Below are 21,455 nucleotides of genomic sequence, written 5' to 3'. Positions count from 1 at the left end.
CAGAAATTACTTCCAAGATCCTACCAAGCTGACAACCGGAGAAGCTGCCGTCACTGCCTCTATGAGGTCAGAGACACACTTCCTGTGTGTGTCCCAGAGATCATTGCCGCTCTCGTAAGAGCCACGAGGAGGATGCTGGAGAATGGACACTGGACCACTACTGCAGGAAAGCCCAGAGTCTCTGCACCCCTGGGTGCCTGTCACACAGCCAAAGGGAGCCTCACCTCACCTGCACCTGCAGTCAGTCTGACTGCATCTAACTGGCAGAGTGAATCCACACCCAGAGCCCTAACTGCAAGAGAGTCTGGAAAACGAAGTGTGGTTTTTTGGTTGTTTTTTTTTTTTTTTTTTTTTTTTTTTTTGCTTTTTTTTGGTTTTGGCTTCCCAACCTCTCCAGCTAAAGGCTAATGGGATAGAGGCCATCGAGTCTGCAGTGGCTCCTGCACACAGTCTTTGTGAATTGTTGCATTCTGCTAATACCTACCCCCCCCCCCCCCCCCGCCCAGGTATTTGTCTTGGTCTGTTCTGGCTGCCAGAACAAAGTACCACAGACTTGGTAGCTCAAACAGAAATATATTTTCTCAGTCTGGAGGCTGGAAAGTCAAAAATCAAGGTCCAGAGGGGTTTGGTTTCTAGTGAAAGCTTGCTTCCTGGTTTGCAGAGGGCCAACTCTCAGTCCTGTGGCCTTTCCCCTGTGCTCATGGGCATGCGGGCAGGCGACATTTTTCTTTTCTCTTTTCCTACCCCAGGGTCACTAACCCCATCAGGAGGGCTCCACCCTCGTGCCCTAATCTAACCCCAATTCTCTTGTAAAGGCCCCCATCTCCAAATACCATGATATTGGGGGTAAGGGCTTCTTTTTTTTTTTTTCTCGATATATGAAATTTATTGTCAAATTGGTTTCCGTACAACACCCAGTGCTCATCCCAACAGGTGCCCTCCTCGATACCCATCACCCACCCTCCCCTCCCTCCCACTCCCCATCAACCCTCAGTTTGTTCCCAGTTTTTAAGAGTCTCTTATGCTTTGGCTCTCTCCCACTCTAACCTCTTTTTTTTTTCTTACCCTCCCCCATGGGTTTCTGTTAAGTTTCTCAGGATCCACCTAAGAGTGAAAACATATGGTATCTGTCTTTCTCTGTATGGCTTATTTCACTTAGCATCACACTCTCCAGTTCCATCCATGTTGCTACAAAGGGCCATATTTCATGCTTTCTCATTGCCACGTAGTACTCCATTGTGTATATAAACCACAATTTCTTTATCCATTCATCAGTTGTTGGACATTTAGGCTCTTTCCATAATTTGGCTATTGTTGAGAGTGCTGCTATAAACATTGGGGTACAAGTGCCTCTCTGCATCAGTACTCCTATATCCCTTGGGTAAATTCCTAGCAGTGCTACTGCTGGGTCATAGGGTAGGTCTATTTTTAATTTTTTGAGGAACCTCCACAGTGTTTTCCAGAGTGGCTGGGGGTAAGGGCTTCAACATAGGAATCTTGGGGGGATGCATACGTTCAGTCCTTAACCAAATGCATTTTTCTTAGCATTCCAAGAACTGCAAGATCATTTCAAACCAAAGAATCTTAATGCTTCCTTTCAGCAAAGAGAGAGCTTTTAGTGCTGTTCTAAAGACGCATTCTGGGGTGAGACTTCCATCTCTGATGGGGGAGTGTAAAGCCAGTGATTCTTACCCTGTTCTGTCTAATCCACCCGTGAGAGAGCTGGATAACAGCTACGGACCTCTCTAGAAATGTCACAGAACACCAATGTTCGCCTGCACTTTTTGCATTCAGTCTTCCTGTGGCCTGCCCATCTACCCCTGCCCCTCCCTCCTTCTGGATGGTTTTTGCTCAGTGTTCAGCGGGAGCAGCCCTTTCCTTCCTCACAAACTGCTTCTGTCTTGGTGGTCATCAGGAAGCCGAGGTGGTGCCAGTCAGATCCCAGGGCACTAAATGAGATTCAGTGGTTGGAGCTGAGAACCATCAGTCCACGTTCGCCGAGAGAGAATTGGTTTGTGCAGCTCTGATTAGGATCTTTCCTATTACCTTTAGTTAATAAACATGACCAAGGTGACTTGGCCACTTTGAAACATTGGAGATTGTGATAAAAATGAATTTCCTTGGGAAGCTTAATCTCCGAAATTGCTTCCAAGTTTGGGTTCTCGTCCTTCTAGGACTGAAAACTGCAGAGAGAGAAGCGTGTAGAATGCTATCAGCTGACTTGGTGGGACACGGTATATTCCAGATGAAAGGTAATGGAGTAAAGAAAAGAATCAGATAAATTAACAGTTTTATGTGACATGGAATCAGGAAGGTTAAATCCGCTTTGGGTTCATTAGCTATCCTGTTGGGGTTTTTGGCTTTTTGCAGAGTGCTCGGATGGAGAAGATAGGCAACTAGAGAGGGTGAAGGTATGTGAAGAGTAATTGTGTTCCGGAGTCCATACTGTACGGTCTCTTTTGCGAATGTAGTGAAACAAAACGGAGCAAGCTGAATTTGCCACTCAGCAGATGCCGGGATTTCACGAGGTGGAAGGAATGTTCTGCTTTTCAACATGCTCAGTCTGGTGAACGACCACAGGAAGGGGCTGACCTAACAGCCCCCCTCTTCTTAACCCTTTCCATCACCAGGGGTGGGGCACCGGCCAACAAATAGCTAAATGAAGTGTGCAGTCCAGAACTAAAATTTAGGAAACGATGGTATTTAATTTGCAGCTTGTTATATAAATTAATGTAGCAAGTGGCGCCTGGGGATAAATATGGTGGATACGATTTACTGAGCAGTAAAGCAAAGCTCTAGGGAACCAAGCCTTTTATTTTAATAGGATGTTTGAGTGACAACGCTCTGTGTCAAGCCACAGTTCTGGAACTGTGTGACATAAGGGCGAGTATTTTGCAAAAGCCCTCGTGAAGCCCGGAATTGGAGTTTCTGGGCCAAGTAGCTGCATGAAATGTTTCAAGAAATAATGTAAACTTGAAGCATTTACCACTGAAACATTCCCCCCGTACTCATTACAATGGTAGAATGAACTTTTTATCAATGCATTTGCGTTAGTGTATCATGCGGTGACTTTACATTGAGATGCAAATGAACCGGTCTCAATTAAATACCTTTGTTGTGATGTATTTAGACTTGTTCCTTTGACTTCTCTTACTGAACCAAAAGAAAATAAAGTAGTAAAGTAGTATTTCTTAGTAGTGACATGCCTATAAAAGCAGAAAGGCAATTACTCTTTTATTTAAACTCTAGTGTTGGGCACCTCTGAATAGTAGTTAAATTTTCCTTTTCTGAATAGAGGAGCTTTTTACAAATATAAGGAACCATAATTCACTCCCAAGCTGTTTGATTCAAGAAAACAACATTGGTTGGGACGCCTGGGTGGCTCAGGTGGAGGAGTGTCCGACTTCGGCTCAGGTCATCACCTCGTGACTGGTGAGTTCGAGCCCCGCCTCGGGCTCTGTGCTCACAGCTCGGAGCCTGGAGCCTGCTTGGGATTCTGTGTCTCCCTCTCCCTCTGCCCTTCCCCCACTCACTCTCTGTTTCTCTCTCTCTCAAAAATAAATAACGCTTAAAAATTTTTTTTTAAAAAGACCTGTATTTCTCAGGGCCATTTATTTGAAGCTCATGCCTCCAAGTGAGAATTGTCACTCGGCTGTGTAGATGTTGTGATTTGGTGCCGTTCTACCCATTCGAAACTACTTGTGTCAAACTTTGGAATTTTCAGTCCCTTTTTACTGCCAGGAAAAGGTTAGCTGATGCTGTACCAACCCTCTTTCCGGTTTTTCAAACATTGGCTGAGGATTTAAAATGCTGTTGGAAAGAACTTGGATGTTTGTCAGGGTTATTTAATGGCTCCTGGTACCAGAAAAGTGAAGAAGCTTTGCTCCTAAGGAGCATGAGAGACACAGATCAGCTGCTTGGGCTTTGTGTTGGAAGCAGGAACTAGAATTAACGTGGCCACCAAATAAGGCGCTAACCACAAGTTGGTCATGAAATGTTTCTGCGAGCTTCTCACCCCGTGATTTTCTGCCACTGCATTTGCTTCCCTTCTGTCTGGACCTGCCTCCGGCATTTCATCTGGAAGATGATTTCTGAGGGTCTCTTTGAGCTCAAAAATTCAATTATTCTGTGCTCAGACCTGAGAGCAGTCCAGGTAGGTTTTCTTTCCCCACAAAACGATTTGTTATGTATAATGATTCGGGCTCTATAAGCTGGAAATATTGCTAGGGGAGGCCAGTTATGGGGTATAATAAAATAACAATAAATCCACATTTTTTTTTAATATTTATTTTTGAGAGAGAGAGAGAGAGAGAGCAAGCAGGGGAGGGGCAGAGAAGAGAGGGAGTCACAGAATCCTAAGCAGGCTTCAGGCTCTGAGCTGTCAGGACAGAGCCAGACACGGGGCTCGAACCCACGCACCATGAGATCATGACCTGAGCTGAAGTCAGACGCTCAACTGACTGAGCTACCCAGGTGCCCCCAAATCCACATTTTTATAGTCTTTTTTTTTTTTTTTTTTTTTTGAGAGAGACAGACAGAATGTGAGTGGGTTAGGGGCAGAGAGAGAGGGAGACACAGAATCGGAAGCAGGCTCCACGCTCCGAGCTGTCAGCACAGAGCCCGACGCGGGGCTCGAACTCACGGGCCGTGAGATTATGACCTGAGCCGAAGTAGGACACTCAACCAACTGAGCCACCCAGGTGCCCCCAAATCCACATTTTTAAAGGGAAGTAGGGTCTCTGTAGCAACTTTACAAAAACACTAACGTGAAAAAATGATGAGGAATTTTCTTCGCAACTTTGTCATTACATGGCTAATTAGACAGTAGATGCAGGTAATTGCTGGCATATTAATTTAAGTGGTTGCTTTTGCCTCTTTGCCATGGTCAAGAAGCCCGTGGAAAGTGCCAGCTAGTCCGTGTCTATTTAAAGAAATAAAATGTTTCTCGGTGAAAAATGATAATTAGTAAACCCCGAAACAGATCGAGGTTCCGCAGGGAATAAGCAAGGCTTCCTGAGCTCACAAACTGCCTGGGACTCTGGCCGCCCGTCACGGTGTCGCCGATGGACAGGACCTGTACCCGCCTTTTATGTACTTCCCAGCGAGTAGGCAGCGCGGCCACAAGAGGTCAATTTGGATACTATGGTCACATTTTAAAAAGAGAACCATAATTATGACCTCTAATTATGTACAGTTATGCCTGCTGAGTTAAAGATAATGGTACCTCCTGCTTGGAAGTATAAGTTAATTGCTTTCAGGGGTCAGGAGGGTGCTGACCCCTTTCCCCACCCCACGCACACTCCCCCAACCTGAACCGGGCGTGCACCATAAGACAAAGTAAATTGGGCCTGCTGAGCTTTATCATGCTGTTTAAGCATCAGGTTTAAGCACTGTTTCACGCTAATTCCAGCGGAAGGTCAAATTTAACCTATGTTCAAGAGGGAGATAAAACTTCAGTGAGTCTAGACTTAGCCTGTCTTCCCCGATGGCCTTCTCGGAACCCAGCTCCACATCAAGGGCCATATTTTTGTTGATAAAGAGCATATTCCCTGTCTGGTACAGTTGGTCTGATATATTTTGCCATCGGTATTTTTCTAACTATGGAAACTTACTTAGAGCGTTTCGGTATATGTTGCAAAGAAGAAAATAATAAGCCTCAATCACCTTTCGCCCAACGATCATCAAAATCCTGGCCAGATGTGTTTCATCTGTACCCTTTCCACTTCCTACCACCTTCCACCCCCAGGTAATGGGGATTCTGGAGCAAATTCCTAGATATTGTATCATTTCTTCTGTATATATTTCTGTACGTAGCTCAAAAATACAGAAACGTGGGGCGCCTGGGTGGCGCAGTCGGTTAAGCGTCCGACTTCAGCCAGGTCACCATCTCGCGGTCCGTGAGTTCGAGCCCCGCGTCAGGCTCTGGGCTGATGGCTCGGAGCCTGGAGCCTGTTTCCGATTCTGTGTCTCCCTCTCTCTCTGCCCCTCCCCCATTCATGCTCTGTCTCTCTCTGTCCCAAAAATAAATAAAAATAAAAAAAAATACAGAAACGTTTTTTAAGAAAGCATAACCACAGTACCAATAACAGGCCTTAAAATTTTTAATATATCCCTTAGATCTTAAAACTTCTTATCACAAAGGGAAAAAATTGTAACGGTATGAGGTGATGGGTGTTAACTAAACTTAACCATGGTATGTTTCCTTTTAATTACTACTTTGCAGTATATATCAAATCTTGTACACTTTAAGCTTATACAATATTATATGTCAGTTATATCTCAATAAAACCGGGGGGGAGTAATTCCTCAGTAATTCATCAATGTTTATTTTCCCCAATTGCTTGTAGTTTTTGTTTTGTCTTAACCACTTGTTTTTCAAGTCAGGAACCAAATAAGGCTCATACATTATAATCAATTGACCTGTCCCTTATGTCTCTTTCAGTCTGTTGGCTCCCTTCCATAATTATCTATCCAGCTCTGTCATTTTTTCTTGCTGCTACTGCTGTGGTTAAAGAATTTGGATTGTCCTATAAGAGTTTCCTATAGGCTGAACTCTGCTGATTCATCTCGTATTGTCATTTAACTTATTCCTTTGTCCCCTGGGTTTCCTATAAATTGAGTATTAAATCTAGAGCGGGATTTTTCAACCTTAGCACTAGATGTTTAGAGCCAAATAATTCTTAGCTGTGGGGGCCATCCTATTCATTGTAGGATGTTTAGCAGCATTTCTGGGCTCTACACACTAGATCCCACACACACACACACACACACACACACACACACACACACACGAGTCACAACCGTAATGTCTCCAGACATCGCCAAATGTCTCCAGACAGAACACTTTTTTTGGTTAAGATTACTTCTAAGTGGGGTTTATACCTCTATCAGGTGATACACTGTATCTGCTTGTTTCTTCTTACCTGTGGTGTTAACGCCTACTGATTTTCTCTCCTTTGATAAATTAATTCATTAGGGGCTCGCAAAATTTTTACAAATGCAACATTTTATTCCCTTTTTATGTATTATCTAGAATACCTTTTTTTTTCCCAAAGAATACTATATAGAGAAACATCTCATCAGTCACTCAGCTAGTCACTTTTTCTAGTTCATATAGGAAAGGCAGAACAATGGTTTGCTTCTTTCATCAGTTTTCAAAGAATGAGTCGGTTCCCTAGCACTTCCACCAGGTGACCAGTGAGTTTCAATATTTTTTTAGCGTCATTGCAAAGTTTTGGGTGTAAGCATGTTTGGTATGTTTCAATTTAGTGTCAGTGCTGTCCTCATGGGAGATCAAATTGTCCCATCTTTGGCCAATGCAGGGCCCTCAGGTAAGTTCCTAAGCCCTTCAGACACGAAGTCCGTAGAGTTTGACAGTGTCCTCATTTTCTACTACAACAAGGTGTTCTGGGCTTATTACATATATTTCCTGCTCCGAACCAGTTTATTTTAATAGGAATGGTAGAGACTACAGTAATTGTAACCATGTAATTTCTTCCATTTGCTGTGGGTCTCAGACTCTACCCAAATACGTTTGTAGCACCTTGATAGTATGTCCAGCTTCTTTAGATGAGTTTACAGACTACTCAGAAACACATCCTACTTGCCTGTAACCCTAAGCCCCTCTGGAGATTAAGACTAATCTTTCTTTTGCTTTTGAAGTCCATGTTGCAGGCTAGACCACAGTGTATGGAAATATTAAACCCGAGCTAACCACAAGGAGGCCTTTGTGGTTGAGTCAGTGTGGTAGGTTCTAGAAGTAGCAGAGCCTAGAAGCTAATCAGTTATCTAGGAATGAATGAGACGTCTTTAAAAAGTCCATTTCTAAAGGACCAGAAGACCCTTGATTGAGACAAGCTCTTGATCAGGTCTTGACTACTTAGGAAAGTCACCATCTTTGTACTTTACCAAGCCTCTGTGGCAGTTCAACAAGCAAGAAGAGGTTCTCCCTGGTTCCTCTGCACTCCACTCAGATACCTGAAACTGTGGCTCACTCTGGAGAACGTGTGGGCTGGCCGCCTGCGGCCCTCAGTGCGTCTTCTGCTCTTGAAGCAAGCATCCTCCCTAAACTAAGAATTCAATGACAAGAAGAATTCTCCCCGTTTCCCCCAGAATTCAAATAAGACAGGCTTGTTAGAAGAGAGGTACTGACTGTTCCAGAAGGTGAATGAATGATCACTAGCTTCCCACAGGGACTACAGAGAGGGTTAAGAGTGCCCCTACTGACAAGGGAAGTCATCTCTTTGAGAAGACGCTGTGTGTGCACAAGAAATGGTTATGCACAAGAAGTGATTAGAAGATAACCCAAAGCAGGTTCCCGGGCACGGTGAGAAGAGCTCTGCGTGTCTGGAAAGGGAGAGACCATGGTGGAGGTTTGCAGAGGAGACTTCATGGCAGACTTGCATTTGGCAGTGCCGTATACTGCTTGCTCCGACCCACTCAGGCACAGCCAGCCAGCCCTCTGCTGCCAGCACCCCATGAACCCCCACCTAGTTACCACGGCACCAGATGACAAGTTCTAAAAACGATTTGGAGCCTTCTTTGCCAGGAGGCAACAGGTAGGTGCTCTCAGAGGAGCACTGCTCAGGAGGGAGATACCCCAGGTTTTAGTTCATTCATTCCATCTTGCCAGCAATCTACGTGCAGAATACAGCAGATTGCATGGAAAATAACTTTGAAAGAATGCTGTGTTGAATATGTGGGTTCAGCCTTAGGTGAGATTGGCTCTGTGAAGAACATTTCTGTTTGAAAAGCAGGGACCTTTCAAAAACAAGTTCTTTTTTCTTACCTGGGAGAAACAGAGGGAGAGAGAAATATGCGGGAAGGAGGGGAAATTTAGGCGTCTCAGCATTTTCTGTGCGTCATAATTTAAGCCAAAGCCCAGACTTCTGGAGAGTATCTTTGTCCCTGCCCCTGTCTCCTGCAGCCTGTCTTACCTTATCCTACACGCACATTCTCTGAGGCAATAATCATCTGGGGGGGACAGCAGGCTGGTGGCACGGGCTTAACTTGTGCCTACCTGGCCTACAGTGCCCATCACCCAGAGTCTCTCAGTGGTAAGAGCTTGCAGAAACAGGCTTTTTGGGTTTCTTCAGAATCTGAACTGGGAAAGACTGGATGGGCTTAAAAAGAGGGGTAATCATTTTGATTTCCCCTCTGCTCCTCTCCTTGACCCTCCCCCAAGCCCTTACCTTTAAAAGACAGCGGCCACAACGTTCTCTGGTGCAGCCCGAGTCTGAAGACTTCCCGGGCAGGGCTCAGGCTTAGTGAAAATATGCTGAACCCCCTTCCTAGAAGAATCTTGCAAGGGTGGGAGAGAAACGCAGGTGCCAACATGGTGGCATGGATAGACTTTTCCTTTTCTGTTTCCAATAGCCTTCGGTTTTGCTCGCATTGTCCTTGCTATAACTTTTTCCTCTTGAAAGATGAAATATGCCTTTCACGGTAGGGGAACGAAGCCAGTTGCTAGCACGGAGTAACCTGATCCACCCACTTGCTGGGCTGGGCTGGCCTGCAACGCTGTCTCCAGATGGTTTTGTCCTTGCCACAGCCCCGGTGGGAGCAGACCTTCCCATGACCGCACCATTGCGTTTTGTGACTTTTGCCTTTAGCGTCTGCTTGCTCTGTTAATCATATTGTCTGGTGATTGTCATCCCTCCTGATTTGTTCAAAAACAGGTATGCCCAGACACAAACCGAAAACCTTTATTTGGCTTCACATTTATAGTTCTGGAATGAATAATGCATCGCGTCCGCAAGAGGACATCAGGTTTGGCCTGAACTCACCTCTTTTAAAAGCATGCCTCCCTGATCAAGCTCTCGCCCTCCACACTTGGGCCCACTTTGCTCCACTTGATGCTCACTTAGTATTTTTGTGCCCTGGGTGTTTAGACCACTTATGCTATGCGGCTAGAAAGTAAGCAGCTCGATTTTTTTTTCTTTTCTTTCTTTTTTTTTTTTTAAACCAAGCACATCTCCCCAAAAAGGGGGATCCTTCAGAATAGACTCCTTACAACCCCACAATACCTGTTTCAGGGTCTCAGCCATTCCCAGAAACCGTTCTGGAGACTTCTCTGGGGATTGTCTCCAGAACAGATTTCCCGTTCGCCCACCAGAAGATCAACTCATTGATTTATGGTTAGACTAAACTTTAAACCCAAGTTAATTCCTAACCTCCTTACCTATGGACTCTGAGTGCAGGGCTCACCCACCCTTGGAAATGGTTGGTGTCTCCTTCAGGATCGGGACAGACTGGGCTCCTTCTCACGTCTCTTCCAGGAGCACAACGTTGTGCTTAAATTTTGTTGGGTAGAAAGCTTAATCCTTTTATGTTCATGATACTTTTGTGTATAGCCTTACTATTGAATCTTTGTAGAACTGGATCTAAAAGGAATTGCTCATTAACAGTTTAATGATATTTTTTGTTCTCAACGAGGGATAGATGATGCCTCTGTCTCTTTGTGTGAAACCAAGTATGCACTATTCAGTGGAAACAGTTAATAACCATTATGTTATTATAGCTCCTCAGTGTGCCCACTTACCCTGCAACCCCTAAAGGCTTCAGGACATCCCAGGAGCCAGGTTTGAGACAGACATTGGGGGAAGTTACCATGGAGGATAAAGGAAAACAAGGGCTTTATTGGCGCTTTATTTTTATTTTTCAGTTGCCATATTTCATAGTGTAGGTTGTTTCTGAATAAATGTGTTTCAGAGAACTACACAAAGGTTTAAAAAAAAAATACCAAGCACCCGATTTGCTTTAATCTTTTTTTTTTTCCTAATGTATTTGGGGGGTGGGGTGGAGAGGATTAGACCAGAAAGCGTAAAAGGCTGCTAAGCACTAAAACTGAGGCCCAGACAGAGCTCGGTGACCGGTAATCCTAAGAATCGGCAGCCCCAGGTCACTTTGGAAGAGCAGCCAAGGGGTTGGACTGGTAGCACTCAGCACCATTCCTTATCAGGACCGCGCTCCAGCTGCCCAAGAGCGATGGTGCGTCCTTAGTGTGGCACGTATGGACTGAAGCAGGAGTAAGGATCTCCCGGTCTGCGATGAGATGTGTGCTTTCGCCGCCTTTGGTTGCTCTTTGTGTGTGAAGCTCAGGTCTCTAAGGGAGAAAGAGATGGCTTTCCAGGACCCACTTGCCAGCAGAAGCAGGATTGTGTCAGTGGGTGATTGTAGAGTGTGTGTGTGTGTGTGTGTGTGTGTGTGTGTGTGTAGGGGGCCTGGTTGTATCTGTATTGCCTTCTGATCTCTTGATAAGATGACCTCAACCGGATTTAAGTAACTACATTTTAGTAGTATATTCTTTCATTTGGGCACACGGTGGCCAGAGAGCCATTTGCTTTCTGGGGGCCCTCTGGGTGGACGGGGACCTCCTGACTAGCTAGGGAAGACCTGTAGACGGTGACGTGGTGTCGACCGTTGGCTTCGCTGTACGTTTTGCCACCCAGCACTGTGGGTCGGGTGCTGTTTCTGTTGCCCTCCGCCCCCTACACATGCAGACCTGACGGACTGGTCTCCCTCAGGTGCCACAGACACAGGGCGCAGTGGCGGGGAGAGCAGTTCTGGGCCTTGGTGGATAGACTGGCCTCTCCCCGGAGAACATACTAAACTTTTATGTGGAAATCAGCTGTAGCAAAGTAGGGGAATTCTGCCGTATGTACTTGAACTCACATCCCTGCGATGCGGGTGCAGAGGGTCAAGGTGGGAAACGACACGTTCCTCTGAACTCCCTTCCTTCCGTACCGCGTCTGGTTGTGAATTCTCCTTCCTGCATCCGCTGGTTCCAGCCTCTTTGGAACGCCCTCTCCAAGGATACTGTCACCGATGACTTGATGGGCTGTAAACAGATGAATTGTTTTTTTTTATTTGTTCTCCCTCCCCACATTCATATCCTCTGACTGCAGATGGGTTCTTAGAAGACCCCCTAACGGGTCTTGAAGTAGTAAAGGGAAATGCTGGGCGTCACTCCTGGGTGGAGAGCCTAACCATTGCCCATGCCATAGCATCTCACTGCTGTGGGGTTGACCTGTGGAGTGGCGGTGGTCCCCCCCTTCCAGATGTTTGAGAAGGAGCTCTCCAATAAGGAAACTGATCTGAGCGTCGGAACACCTTTTTCCACGAAGAGATCAGGTCAAATGGGTCAATGTTTACGGCGTAGTCACATACAGGGGTAGCACATTGCATGGGGCGGTGTAGGATTCAAGATGATAGACGTTTGTGCAGAAGGCACGGGGTGCGGTTTAGTTCTGACGTGTCTGTCTGATGACAGGCGGCTGTCAGAACAGGGAAAATCGACGCTTCTGTGGTCCCTTTTGAAATTCGTGCGAGTCATGTAACGCGTGCGTTCCCAGGCAAAGTGAGCCTGGTGTTCAGAGTTCTCCCCTCCAGCTGTTTGTCGCTCGGACATTAGGGCGGCGGACGAGGTGAGCTGGGCAGACAGTGGATGTGTGCCGTGGAGTTCTGGTGTCAGGGTAGTGAATGGTATCTACTGTCACTAACACACCTGCCAGTGTCATTCTGAGCTGAACCTCTGCTCCCGGAAAGAGGCTTTGCGCGTCGACCCAGTTGAAGACAGAGCTCATTGAAGATGCCACGCCAGTGGAAATGCTCCATGGCCAGCACCAGCAAGATTGCCCTGCCTGGTGGCCCCACCAGAATGGCAGGAACAGTGGGAGAGTTTGTACCGTGGTCGCCTGCAGGTCCGCAGCCCTTGGGACCGTCACTAGAGGAGGAAGTGGCTTCCCGGGTGGAGCCTGGGCGAGAACTGATCTTCCCATCCGTGGGGACCAGTGATGGTGGAGACAGATGAGCTCATAACAGTGTGGAGAGAGGAAGAAATGACTGAAGACAGATGCCCTGGTGGTCCCCCAACACTTCTTGCCAGTCACGTGCCCTGTCCTCTGGGTATCTGACTGCCCCGCTGGCTTTCGGTTCCTGTCTTGGGGATCTCTGGGCCTGGTTCTGTCTCTGGCTTCTCCTCCGACGTCCTTCCTCTGAGATATCAGTGTGGCCCGGCCCTTCGGCTCTCGTGAGAGCCCCCATCCAGTCCCGGCCTGGTGACGGGCTTTGGCTCTATCACTGGTTGAAGAAGCCCGGACCAAGCAGGAGGTTTTCAAAGCAAAAACAAATCCAGAGCCTAGAAGGCTTCAGCATTAATTTCCCTGTCCTCCCTCCCTGTGTCGGAATCCCCTTCATAAAATCCCCAGATGTCTCCTCTGCTCGTGGCCATCAGTTACAGCATCTCCAGGGAGGCAAAAATCAGAGAAGTCCGTAAGTGGATTTACAACTGAATGAGGTGCAGAGGGAAAGGCACTTCCAAAGAACATACAGGTTCTCATTCCACCTGCACGAAGTTAAAAATATTTTTTTTCTTTTTTTTTCTTCTTTTTTTTTTTTTTAACCCATCACAGACAGGTAGTTGCAGCACAGTTTTCACAAGCCAGACAGAGCCAAACCAGAACTCCCTGGCTCTAAAAAAATTAAAAAAAAAAAAAAAAATGGTCGTGACTCATAGAACAGAATCCTAACCTGTTCTGGGCCTCCTGTCACCTTTACCCTGATCTTCAAGTTCTAGAATTTCAGAAGTCTTGTACGGGTCACCCTGAATCCACGTGGTCCCTTTCCGTTTGCTCCCAGACAACTGCTAGAAAAACTTCCATCAACTGGTCGAAGACATTGAAGAGGTAAAATGTTGATCGTTGATCGTTAGGGAAATTCTGAGCGTTGGATAAAAGACGTGTTGGAGTGGCAGTGTCCCGGCCGAGAAGAACAGGGTGGACCCTCCGTGTCCTGGGAAAGGGCTTGAGGTCTTACGTTCACTGGACGCACACATTTGCAAAGATAAGCGATGCCATGCAGACCTCTCAGAAAGGCCAAAGCAAAGGGGACAGTAGAATCAAGAGACCCAGCAGACATCAAAGTCAAAGCATTTCTTTTGCCAGGAGACAAAACAAGTTGGAAGCATCTGCCGTGGGGAGTGTCTGTGAGCTTTCTTTTACTTTTCCAGCGGAGTAGCGGCAGTGACTCAGAGTTCATGGCCCTCGGAGCGTCCCCAGCTCAGCCACCCTAACGCCACATTAGAGACGGGCGTCTGAGTCCTCTAGAGACGAGAACCCTTGTCGTCCGACTCCCAGCCCAGGATGCATCCTGAACTGTGTACTTAGCAACCAGAACCTTTCCCTTAAATCCCCTTCCGCACGAAATGCAATTAGGGGCAATACATGGGCAATTTACACAAGCTAAACAGGGAGCTGACTTGGATATATGCATTCCTACTAACTTGCAAAGTTGTCGCTGCTCTCGTAGTCGGTGCGTCTCACCTGTAGAGTTCACCAGTCACTGCTTTTAGGCCGAGAAAGAATCACAAGATGTGTGACTGGGAGCCTAGTAATACCTAGAATGCATGTGTCAATCATTCATCCCCCACCCCCTCAGCTTGATTTAGATTCCCTTTTGCAGAAACTACTCTTAGTTTCAACTTGCTTAATAGCTGGTTTCAACCTGCCTCGTTTCTTCAGAGTAGCAAGCGGTTGGGGTTTTCTCGGACTCCGTTTTTTGGAGAAGGGCCACCCTTGGTGTTCTCTAGCCCAATTCCCCTCATGACGATGATTTTTAAGGTCGCCACTTGGAATCAATCTTTGCATGAGGTTTTTATTCCCCAAGGTCCCATCCATTGTGAAGATAGTCCACTGGGCTCTGTGGTGTCACTTTCTCCGCTGTCTGGCTGTGCGAACCCCTCAGATGTTTGCATTTCATACCCATGGTGAATACCGTCTTAAGAACCTTCAGCCAACAGGGAAGTGGAAGAAATATTGGTGGCAGGTGACCTCAGTAGATCTGACAGCACTCCCCTGTGCTGCTGCTCCCTACGAAATCAGAGGCTGCTGTTACAGATATCTTGATTGATCAGAACAGTGGCCAAAGAGCACCACTCCCTACCTCTCTGGCTTCAAAGCTACCAACACAGACATCCTCTCTCTTATCCTTTGCTTAGGGACTCCGGGTAAAAGGCGGCGGGGGGAGGGGGGGGAAGGCGACAACAACAAGGTGAATTCCATATCTGTTTATTTTTGATGTATACTATTGAGATCATTTGACTCGAAGACCTACTTTTCTTGACCACAGCGCATGTACACATAGCTTATTACAGAGTTTGTCAGCCTCAGCACTGTTTGCATTTGCGACTGGATAATTCTTTGTTGTAGGGGGGCTCTCCCATACACTGTGGAATTCTGAGCAGCATCCCTGAGCTCTACCCACGAGATGCCAGTATTACCTTCCCCTCCCACCTGGTCATGACAATCAAAACTGTTTCCAGACAGGGCGCCTGGGTGGCTTAGTCGGTTAAGTGTCTGACTTTGCCCCAGGTCATGATCTTGCAGTTGGTGAGTTCAAGCCCCGCATCCAGCTCTGTGCTGACAGCTCAGAGCCTTGGAACCTGCTTTGGATTCTCTCTCTGCCCCTCCCCTGCTCACTCTCTGTCTCTCTCAAAAATAAAAAATTCTTTTAAAAGAATGTCTCCAGACACTGCCATATACCCCTGGAGGGAAGGGGTACAAAATCGTCCCTGATTGAAAAACCACTTCCTTAGTACATGGAGTGTACATAAATGAAATCACACGCATCCAGAATTTGCCTGGGAATGTATACCTTAATCAGGGTTTTTATTTATTTGCTTGCTTGTTTATTGTTTTCATCTATTTCTTGTCTCCTTGGCCCTAAAAGTTATCCCAAGCATTTTTTTCTCCATTTTCACGGACTAACTGAATACTTTCAGATGTGCAGCATTGTACTCATGCAGCATTGCAGAAAGTGGATAAAGATATTTCAAAGCAAAGAGACCTAGTGATGTTAGAGATGGTAACAGATTTCTGGGGAGCACTTGGCATGGACTCACTTTGGATGGTATTCATATACCCTTGATTTTCTATTACTAAGGGTAGTTCTTTACCTTTCCTACACATCAGAATCCTCTGGTGAACTTTTGCAAAACTCAGTGTCATCTGAGGTGGGGCCTGACATTTGGTTTTCTGGAGTTTCCAGGGGATTCCACTGCACATCAAGAGGTTTATGCTCTGGGGTGCCTGGCTGGCTCAGTAGAGCATACGACTCTTGATCTCAGGGTCATGAGTTCAAGCCCTACATCGGGCTTAGGGCTTACTTAAAAATTAATTAATTAATTAATTTTTTTTAGTGTGCTAACTTTTTCTTAAAATCACTCTTTCTTAAAAAAGAAAAGAGGGGTGCCTGGATGGTTCATTTGGTTAAGCGTCCAACTCTTGGTTTCAGCTCAGGTCACGATCTCAAGGTTTTTGGGTTCAAGGCCCACACTGGGCTCCACGGTGATAGCATGGAGCCTGCCTGGGATTCTCTCTCCCTCTCTCTCTGCCCCTCCCCTGCTCAAGCTCTCTCTTTTTCTCTCAAAATTAAGCAAGTAAACTTAAAAAAAAAAAAAAAAAAAAAAAAGGCTTTGGCCCTGGAATGAGCAGCGGCAGCCCCAGACAGCTCTTGGATAAGCCATCCGTTCGCTAGTTCGACAACTATTTATCTAGCACCCCTATGTTCCAGGCACTGTTCCAGGTGTTGGGAATACAGGCAGGTGAGGGGGAGCCCCGTAACAGGGCTCACTTGTTAGTGGAAAAGGTAAGAAAATAGGAGCACCTTGGTGTGTGCATTTGATTGAGCATCATGTCCTTGTATCCCATAATTTCTGTCCACATGGGTGTCATCTGTTCATCGTGGTTGTTTTTTTTTTTTTATGCTTCGTGAATCTTTTTTTATTTAGTATTGTAAAGACCTTTCATCGTCCTATAAAACATTTCAGTTTATGAGGAGGAGTGGGGAGAAATAAACGTGTTAGACCTATGGACAATTAAATGATTTCTAAGAGAATCACTGGTTGTAATTCTTCGGCTTTCCATACAGGCCATGCTTCGTTATTGTTTTGTTAGATCAGTCAGCTCAGTGATGCTAAGGACAGTGCTCACGTTTCTGCAGCAGTTCTACGGCCACGACTTCCAACCGTCCGTCATATTCTTAGTTAAAATAGGTCGACTCTGCAGTCACTTCTCCATGAGCCCAGATCCCAGAAGAAGGAGAACGAATGCAGACAGAAGCTACACTCCAAATCCACAAGACGCCTGGGCCAGGCCGGATGGATTGCTCAGAGTGGACCCAGCAGATGCCCAGAATGACGGGTCATGGCTTTCCAGAAGCAATAGGGCATCCTTCCAGCCTTACTGAGGGTGTTCACTTCCTCCAAAAGCGTTGAAATAAATGCGCCATTTGGTAGGTGCTCTTTGGAGTCCATAGTCCCGGCAGCCACAGGTCAGAAAAGGAAGACGAAGTCAGGGGACTTTATAGGCAGAGCTAGGAACTATGTGGAATGAGTTGGAAGACCAACCAGTCCGCTCCCAAGTCTACAACCACCCACCACGATTTTAAAAGAAATGAACTCCACCCCTGCACAATTAAAGTCACATGTTAATTAGCAGCAGACTGAGGACTTGACCCCAGGAGTTCTCATGCCTCGACTACTTCTTTTCCCATCACTCACAGAGAAAAGGCCCTCCCCCTTTCCCCGTGCCCCAGAGAAACCCATCTCCACATTTTGGGGGAAAATGAAGTGCCATATCTGTATATTTTTTTTAATCTATTTTTTTTTAATCTAAGAAACAGAACTGTTGTTTCTAGAGGCTCTGTTACCTATTTCCATCACCGTAGCATAATGTATTTGTGTATGTACCTTCGCGAGAAGAGGATTTGAAAGCATCTTTGAGGTGTGTGACCGTTTTTCAGCCTTGTACTGCAGAGAAGAGGCAATGGAACAAGACAACCGCATTAAAGATGAAAATTGAAATGGGGCGCTGGGAACTGGTCCAAAGGAGAAGTAACATTTGTTACTGAACCATGAGCAGAGGAGGAATTTTTTAATCCAGGCTTGAGATTGGCTCTGATTTGAGGATGGTCATAACTTTATTAAGCATCCATGATGGCACGCTTGGTGTTAGACTGAATTAAGCAGGGGCAACTGATTTGGGGATTCTGTGTGAGGATGCTAAATTAGCATCCTCATTTTGGAAGATTGTACTCACCAAAAATAAAGAGAGTAGTGCTTCTGTATTTTCCTGGACCCCTCACCCAGGTCCCTAGAGATGCAACAACGAAGGGTGAAGGGTACGCCTGACCAAGTAGATCTTCATTCCTGAAAAGAGTTCCTGACCAAAATATCTTTCTCTTTTCTTATGCTGATAAGCTGGATTGAACCACTTGCGGGAAGAAAAACCTCTCTTTGAAGCCCAGGGAAACTCGTATGCAGTCAACCCACTGCTCATCCTCCCCTCCATCTAGTCCTTGACCTTGTTATCCTTCAGAATCAGCTGTGCCTCCAGAGCGGACCAGCCCCTAGCCCCAAAACAGTTGCGCAAGTGCCTAAAACCTTCCAGCCAAAAAACTCCAAACAAGCACTCTGGATTCAAGTGTCCTATTGGAATAGGAATACTTCCATCAGAAAGCCTCTCTGTTACCTAAAGATGTAAACCATCAGTGGTCTCTCCTGACCACAGAGAATTAAATCTTTCAGGGAGACCCACAGTGCGCTCACAGAAAACGCATCACCTAAGGTGGCATAGCACGTCTGCTTGCTCGGAAGGAAGCACTGGAGGGACTTGTCCTGAATGAGTCGCTGTGTTTATCTGGCTCAGATGGGATGGGGGGGGCGGTGGTCCCGGTGATGTTTTGTGGGCCTGAAGCACTTCCCAAGTTGCCCCTTAGGTTCCGCGAAATTCGTGTGCGTGCTGCTGCTCTTTTGGTTCAAGATTCTCTTTCTCATGTCTTGTGTCTTTCTCTCTGTGGCCCTTTGTACCTTTCTCCGGTGGTCGTGTGTTTCTGAAGAATAAAGAAATACTTTCTTTAATTTTCTGGGAAAACAAACAGGAAGAGGCTCCTGACATTTTACCTGTATTTCCTCTTGTTCTGTCTGTCCCCATCGGACCTCCTGGTCGTTGAGGAAAAGTCTGGGTAAGAGTGGCCTGGGGAGGCCGGGGCCAGGCACCCGGGCCAAGCCCTGGTTGCTGGCAACACTTGCGTTCTCAAAGATGGCAAAGAATCTTTGCTCTGCCAAGAAACAGGTGTGTTTTCTCGGCCCTGAAAGAGGAAGGGGCCCTTTCCAAAAAGAGGAAGTGGGAGAAGACCTCAGTCCCTCCATAAAACCTTCCAGAACCTAAGAGACCTGCTTTTGGCAACACGCTGTGTGGGGAGACGGGGGGCATAGGGGCAGCAGGAACCCTGGGAACCATGAATAGGACCTTAAGTCTTTCAGCTCAACTAATATATATATATGTTTTTTTTTATATCAGTGGGGAACGATGACTGTTTTAGAAATGTCACCCCAGGAGTTGCCAAATAAGTTAATTTACCTGTTCCTCATGCTATTAACATAAACCTTCACTCCATTACAGAGTGTAAGTAAGGGGCCTCCTGCAGGCGAAATCGAAACTGGCCTCTAAAGTTCTTTCCCCCCTCCCCCATTTTTTTGAGACGCTGTCTTCTAGAACCAGCGTCATCCATATTATTAATCGCTTGTGGGGCTTTATACTGTATCACATTACTCCCTTGGAATTAAACTGCACATATGAAGTATGAAAAATGTACTTTTTTTAAACAGTAAAAAAGTCATTTCCTAGCATAATACCCAAAATAAAGTGCCGTGGAGCCATTAGTAGTAAATTGAATTTTTTGGCATGTAATTTGTACAAAAACTGACAAGTACGAGCCCCCCTGCCCACCCCCACCCCCCATCATTAGTCACTGGGTTTAGCGGACGCAGAGGTAGTAATCTGCAAGGGCAGGCATTTTGATGTCGACTTCAATTGCACACTTCATTTATTCGGACAGGGCACAGGCGGCAGCTTCTGTCACGGGGCATCACTGCACTATTAGCGAATTTCGCCCCAGGGCAGCTGGGACGCTGTTCTGGGGCAGATGTTCTTTTCAGCCTATTCAGTGACCATTCTTGGGAGTTGTTTACTGTTGCCATGGTGACTTTCATTTCCATAGCAGCAGCGCTGCTGTTTCTCAGAGGAAAATGAATTTAGTTATAAAAGGATAATATTTTTTCTCTGTCTCTATATAACCTGCCATCTGTCAACTGGTGGATCAGTAAGGATTCAGAAACCTATTAAGAATTATAGCAGCGAGGTGATGAGTATTCTTTTTGTCTCATATTAAAAGCAGTAATAGATGTGGAAGCAAACGCTGTGCCCTCAACATCATAACTTTCATGTTTTCTTTATATCTTAAGTGTGTGTGTGTGTGTGTGTGTGTGTGTGTGTGTGTGTGTGTATTAATGCCTTCACCACTTCTGCTACCACCACTGTGTGCACACACCGTCTCGTAAAGTACAATTTACATTCTGCTGACAGATGGAAATGATCCGACGTCTTGTTTGTATCTCACTAGATGCAGGTATATTTAGGGCTTTCTCTTCTCGGTGCTGTGAGCTTCCCCAGTTCATCAAAGACTTCTGTAGCTAAATGTCCTATTGTCACCCCACTCCCCTACTCCTCCGTGCCAGAGGAGTAAGCTGTAGGGGTGCATAGATCAGCAACTTATCAGGAACATATAGTCAGATTATGAAATGAGCGAAATGAGGAAGGACCATGCTTTGTCTGAGAAACTTACTAACCTGCCCCTTAAATCTCATTCTAGAATACCTTTCTTCCTCTCAAATGCAAACGGGAAGAAAGTCACCTTTGGGATAGCTCATCTTGTTCCCAGATTTTTTTTTTTCTCTGTTGCTTTCATAAACTGTAACTTGCAGGGGGAAAAAAAACACACACAGACACCGGCCCCGTTGTAAATAATGTTATTTATTGGTTGATTTTTCCAGATCCTGACATTGATGCTGCCAGTGCCATGATGCTTTTGAATACTCCCCCTGAGATACAAGCAGGTTGTGAGTAGATATTTCTATAGCCTACAGCACCGTAGTTTGTGAACTTAACCTTCTCATTTATATACCAGGCCATAGGAAGAACTAATTCTCAAGTAGAACTTCCCTTGTAGAATCCCTTTAAAAGTTAACCTAAGTGCATGATTACATGCATATGCCTGCAGACATGCGGCCATGCCTATGTGTGAATGAATGCATAGGTGTGTTTCCGAGATGACAAAGTTTTAATATAATCTCAGGGCTTAAGACTTGGGGGAAGGGAAGCAGACCCCATAATGGATTCCCGCGGAGAGAACTTCCTTTCTCCTGCAGGAATAGTTCCTGTGAGTTTGTAGTTTCTGCTAGAAGAGGCTTTGTGGGGCCAGCCTAACAGTGATGGAACTGAGCAGTGCCTAGTTACAGAAATTTCTTTCCCCTTTGGGACCTCATTAATAGCAGGCTGCCGCTTTATAGCTAGAGAGGAGAGGAAAGTCCGGCAAGACGGGGACGCAAGAGCTTGAAG

General features: G+C 46.0%; 1 protein-coding gene across 10 annotated transcripts in view; it reads left to right on the top strand.

The window, feature by feature from the left end:
• FOXN3 (forkhead box N3) overlaps positions 1-21,455 on the top strand; it is a 392,452-nt gene that overhangs the window by 347,145 nt on the left and 23,852 nt on the right. For 8 of the 10 annotated variants that reach the window (XM_042990324.1, XM_042990323.1, XM_042990321.1 and 5 more), the window contains one exon: positions 20,891-20,956. The exons of 1 other annotated variant lie outside the window; for it this stretch is intronic. In XM_042990324.1, the coding sequence (XP_042846258.1) occupies positions 20,891-20,956 (66 nt within the window). The remainder of the gene's footprint in view (positions 1-20,890; positions 20,957-21,455) is intronic. One more of the 10 variants, XM_042990330.1, reaches the window with a different exon arrangement.

Source organism: Panthera tigris, chromosome B3, assembly GCF_018350195.1.
Source record: "Panthera tigris isolate Pti1 chromosome B3, P.tigris_Pti1_mat1.1, whole genome shotgun sequence".
NCBI classification, from domain to species: Eukaryota; Metazoa; Chordata; class Mammalia; order Carnivora; family Felidae; genus Panthera; species Panthera tigris.
The sequence above is the reverse complement of the archived record's forward strand: the minus strand, read 5'-3'. Positions and strand labels throughout refer to the sequence as shown.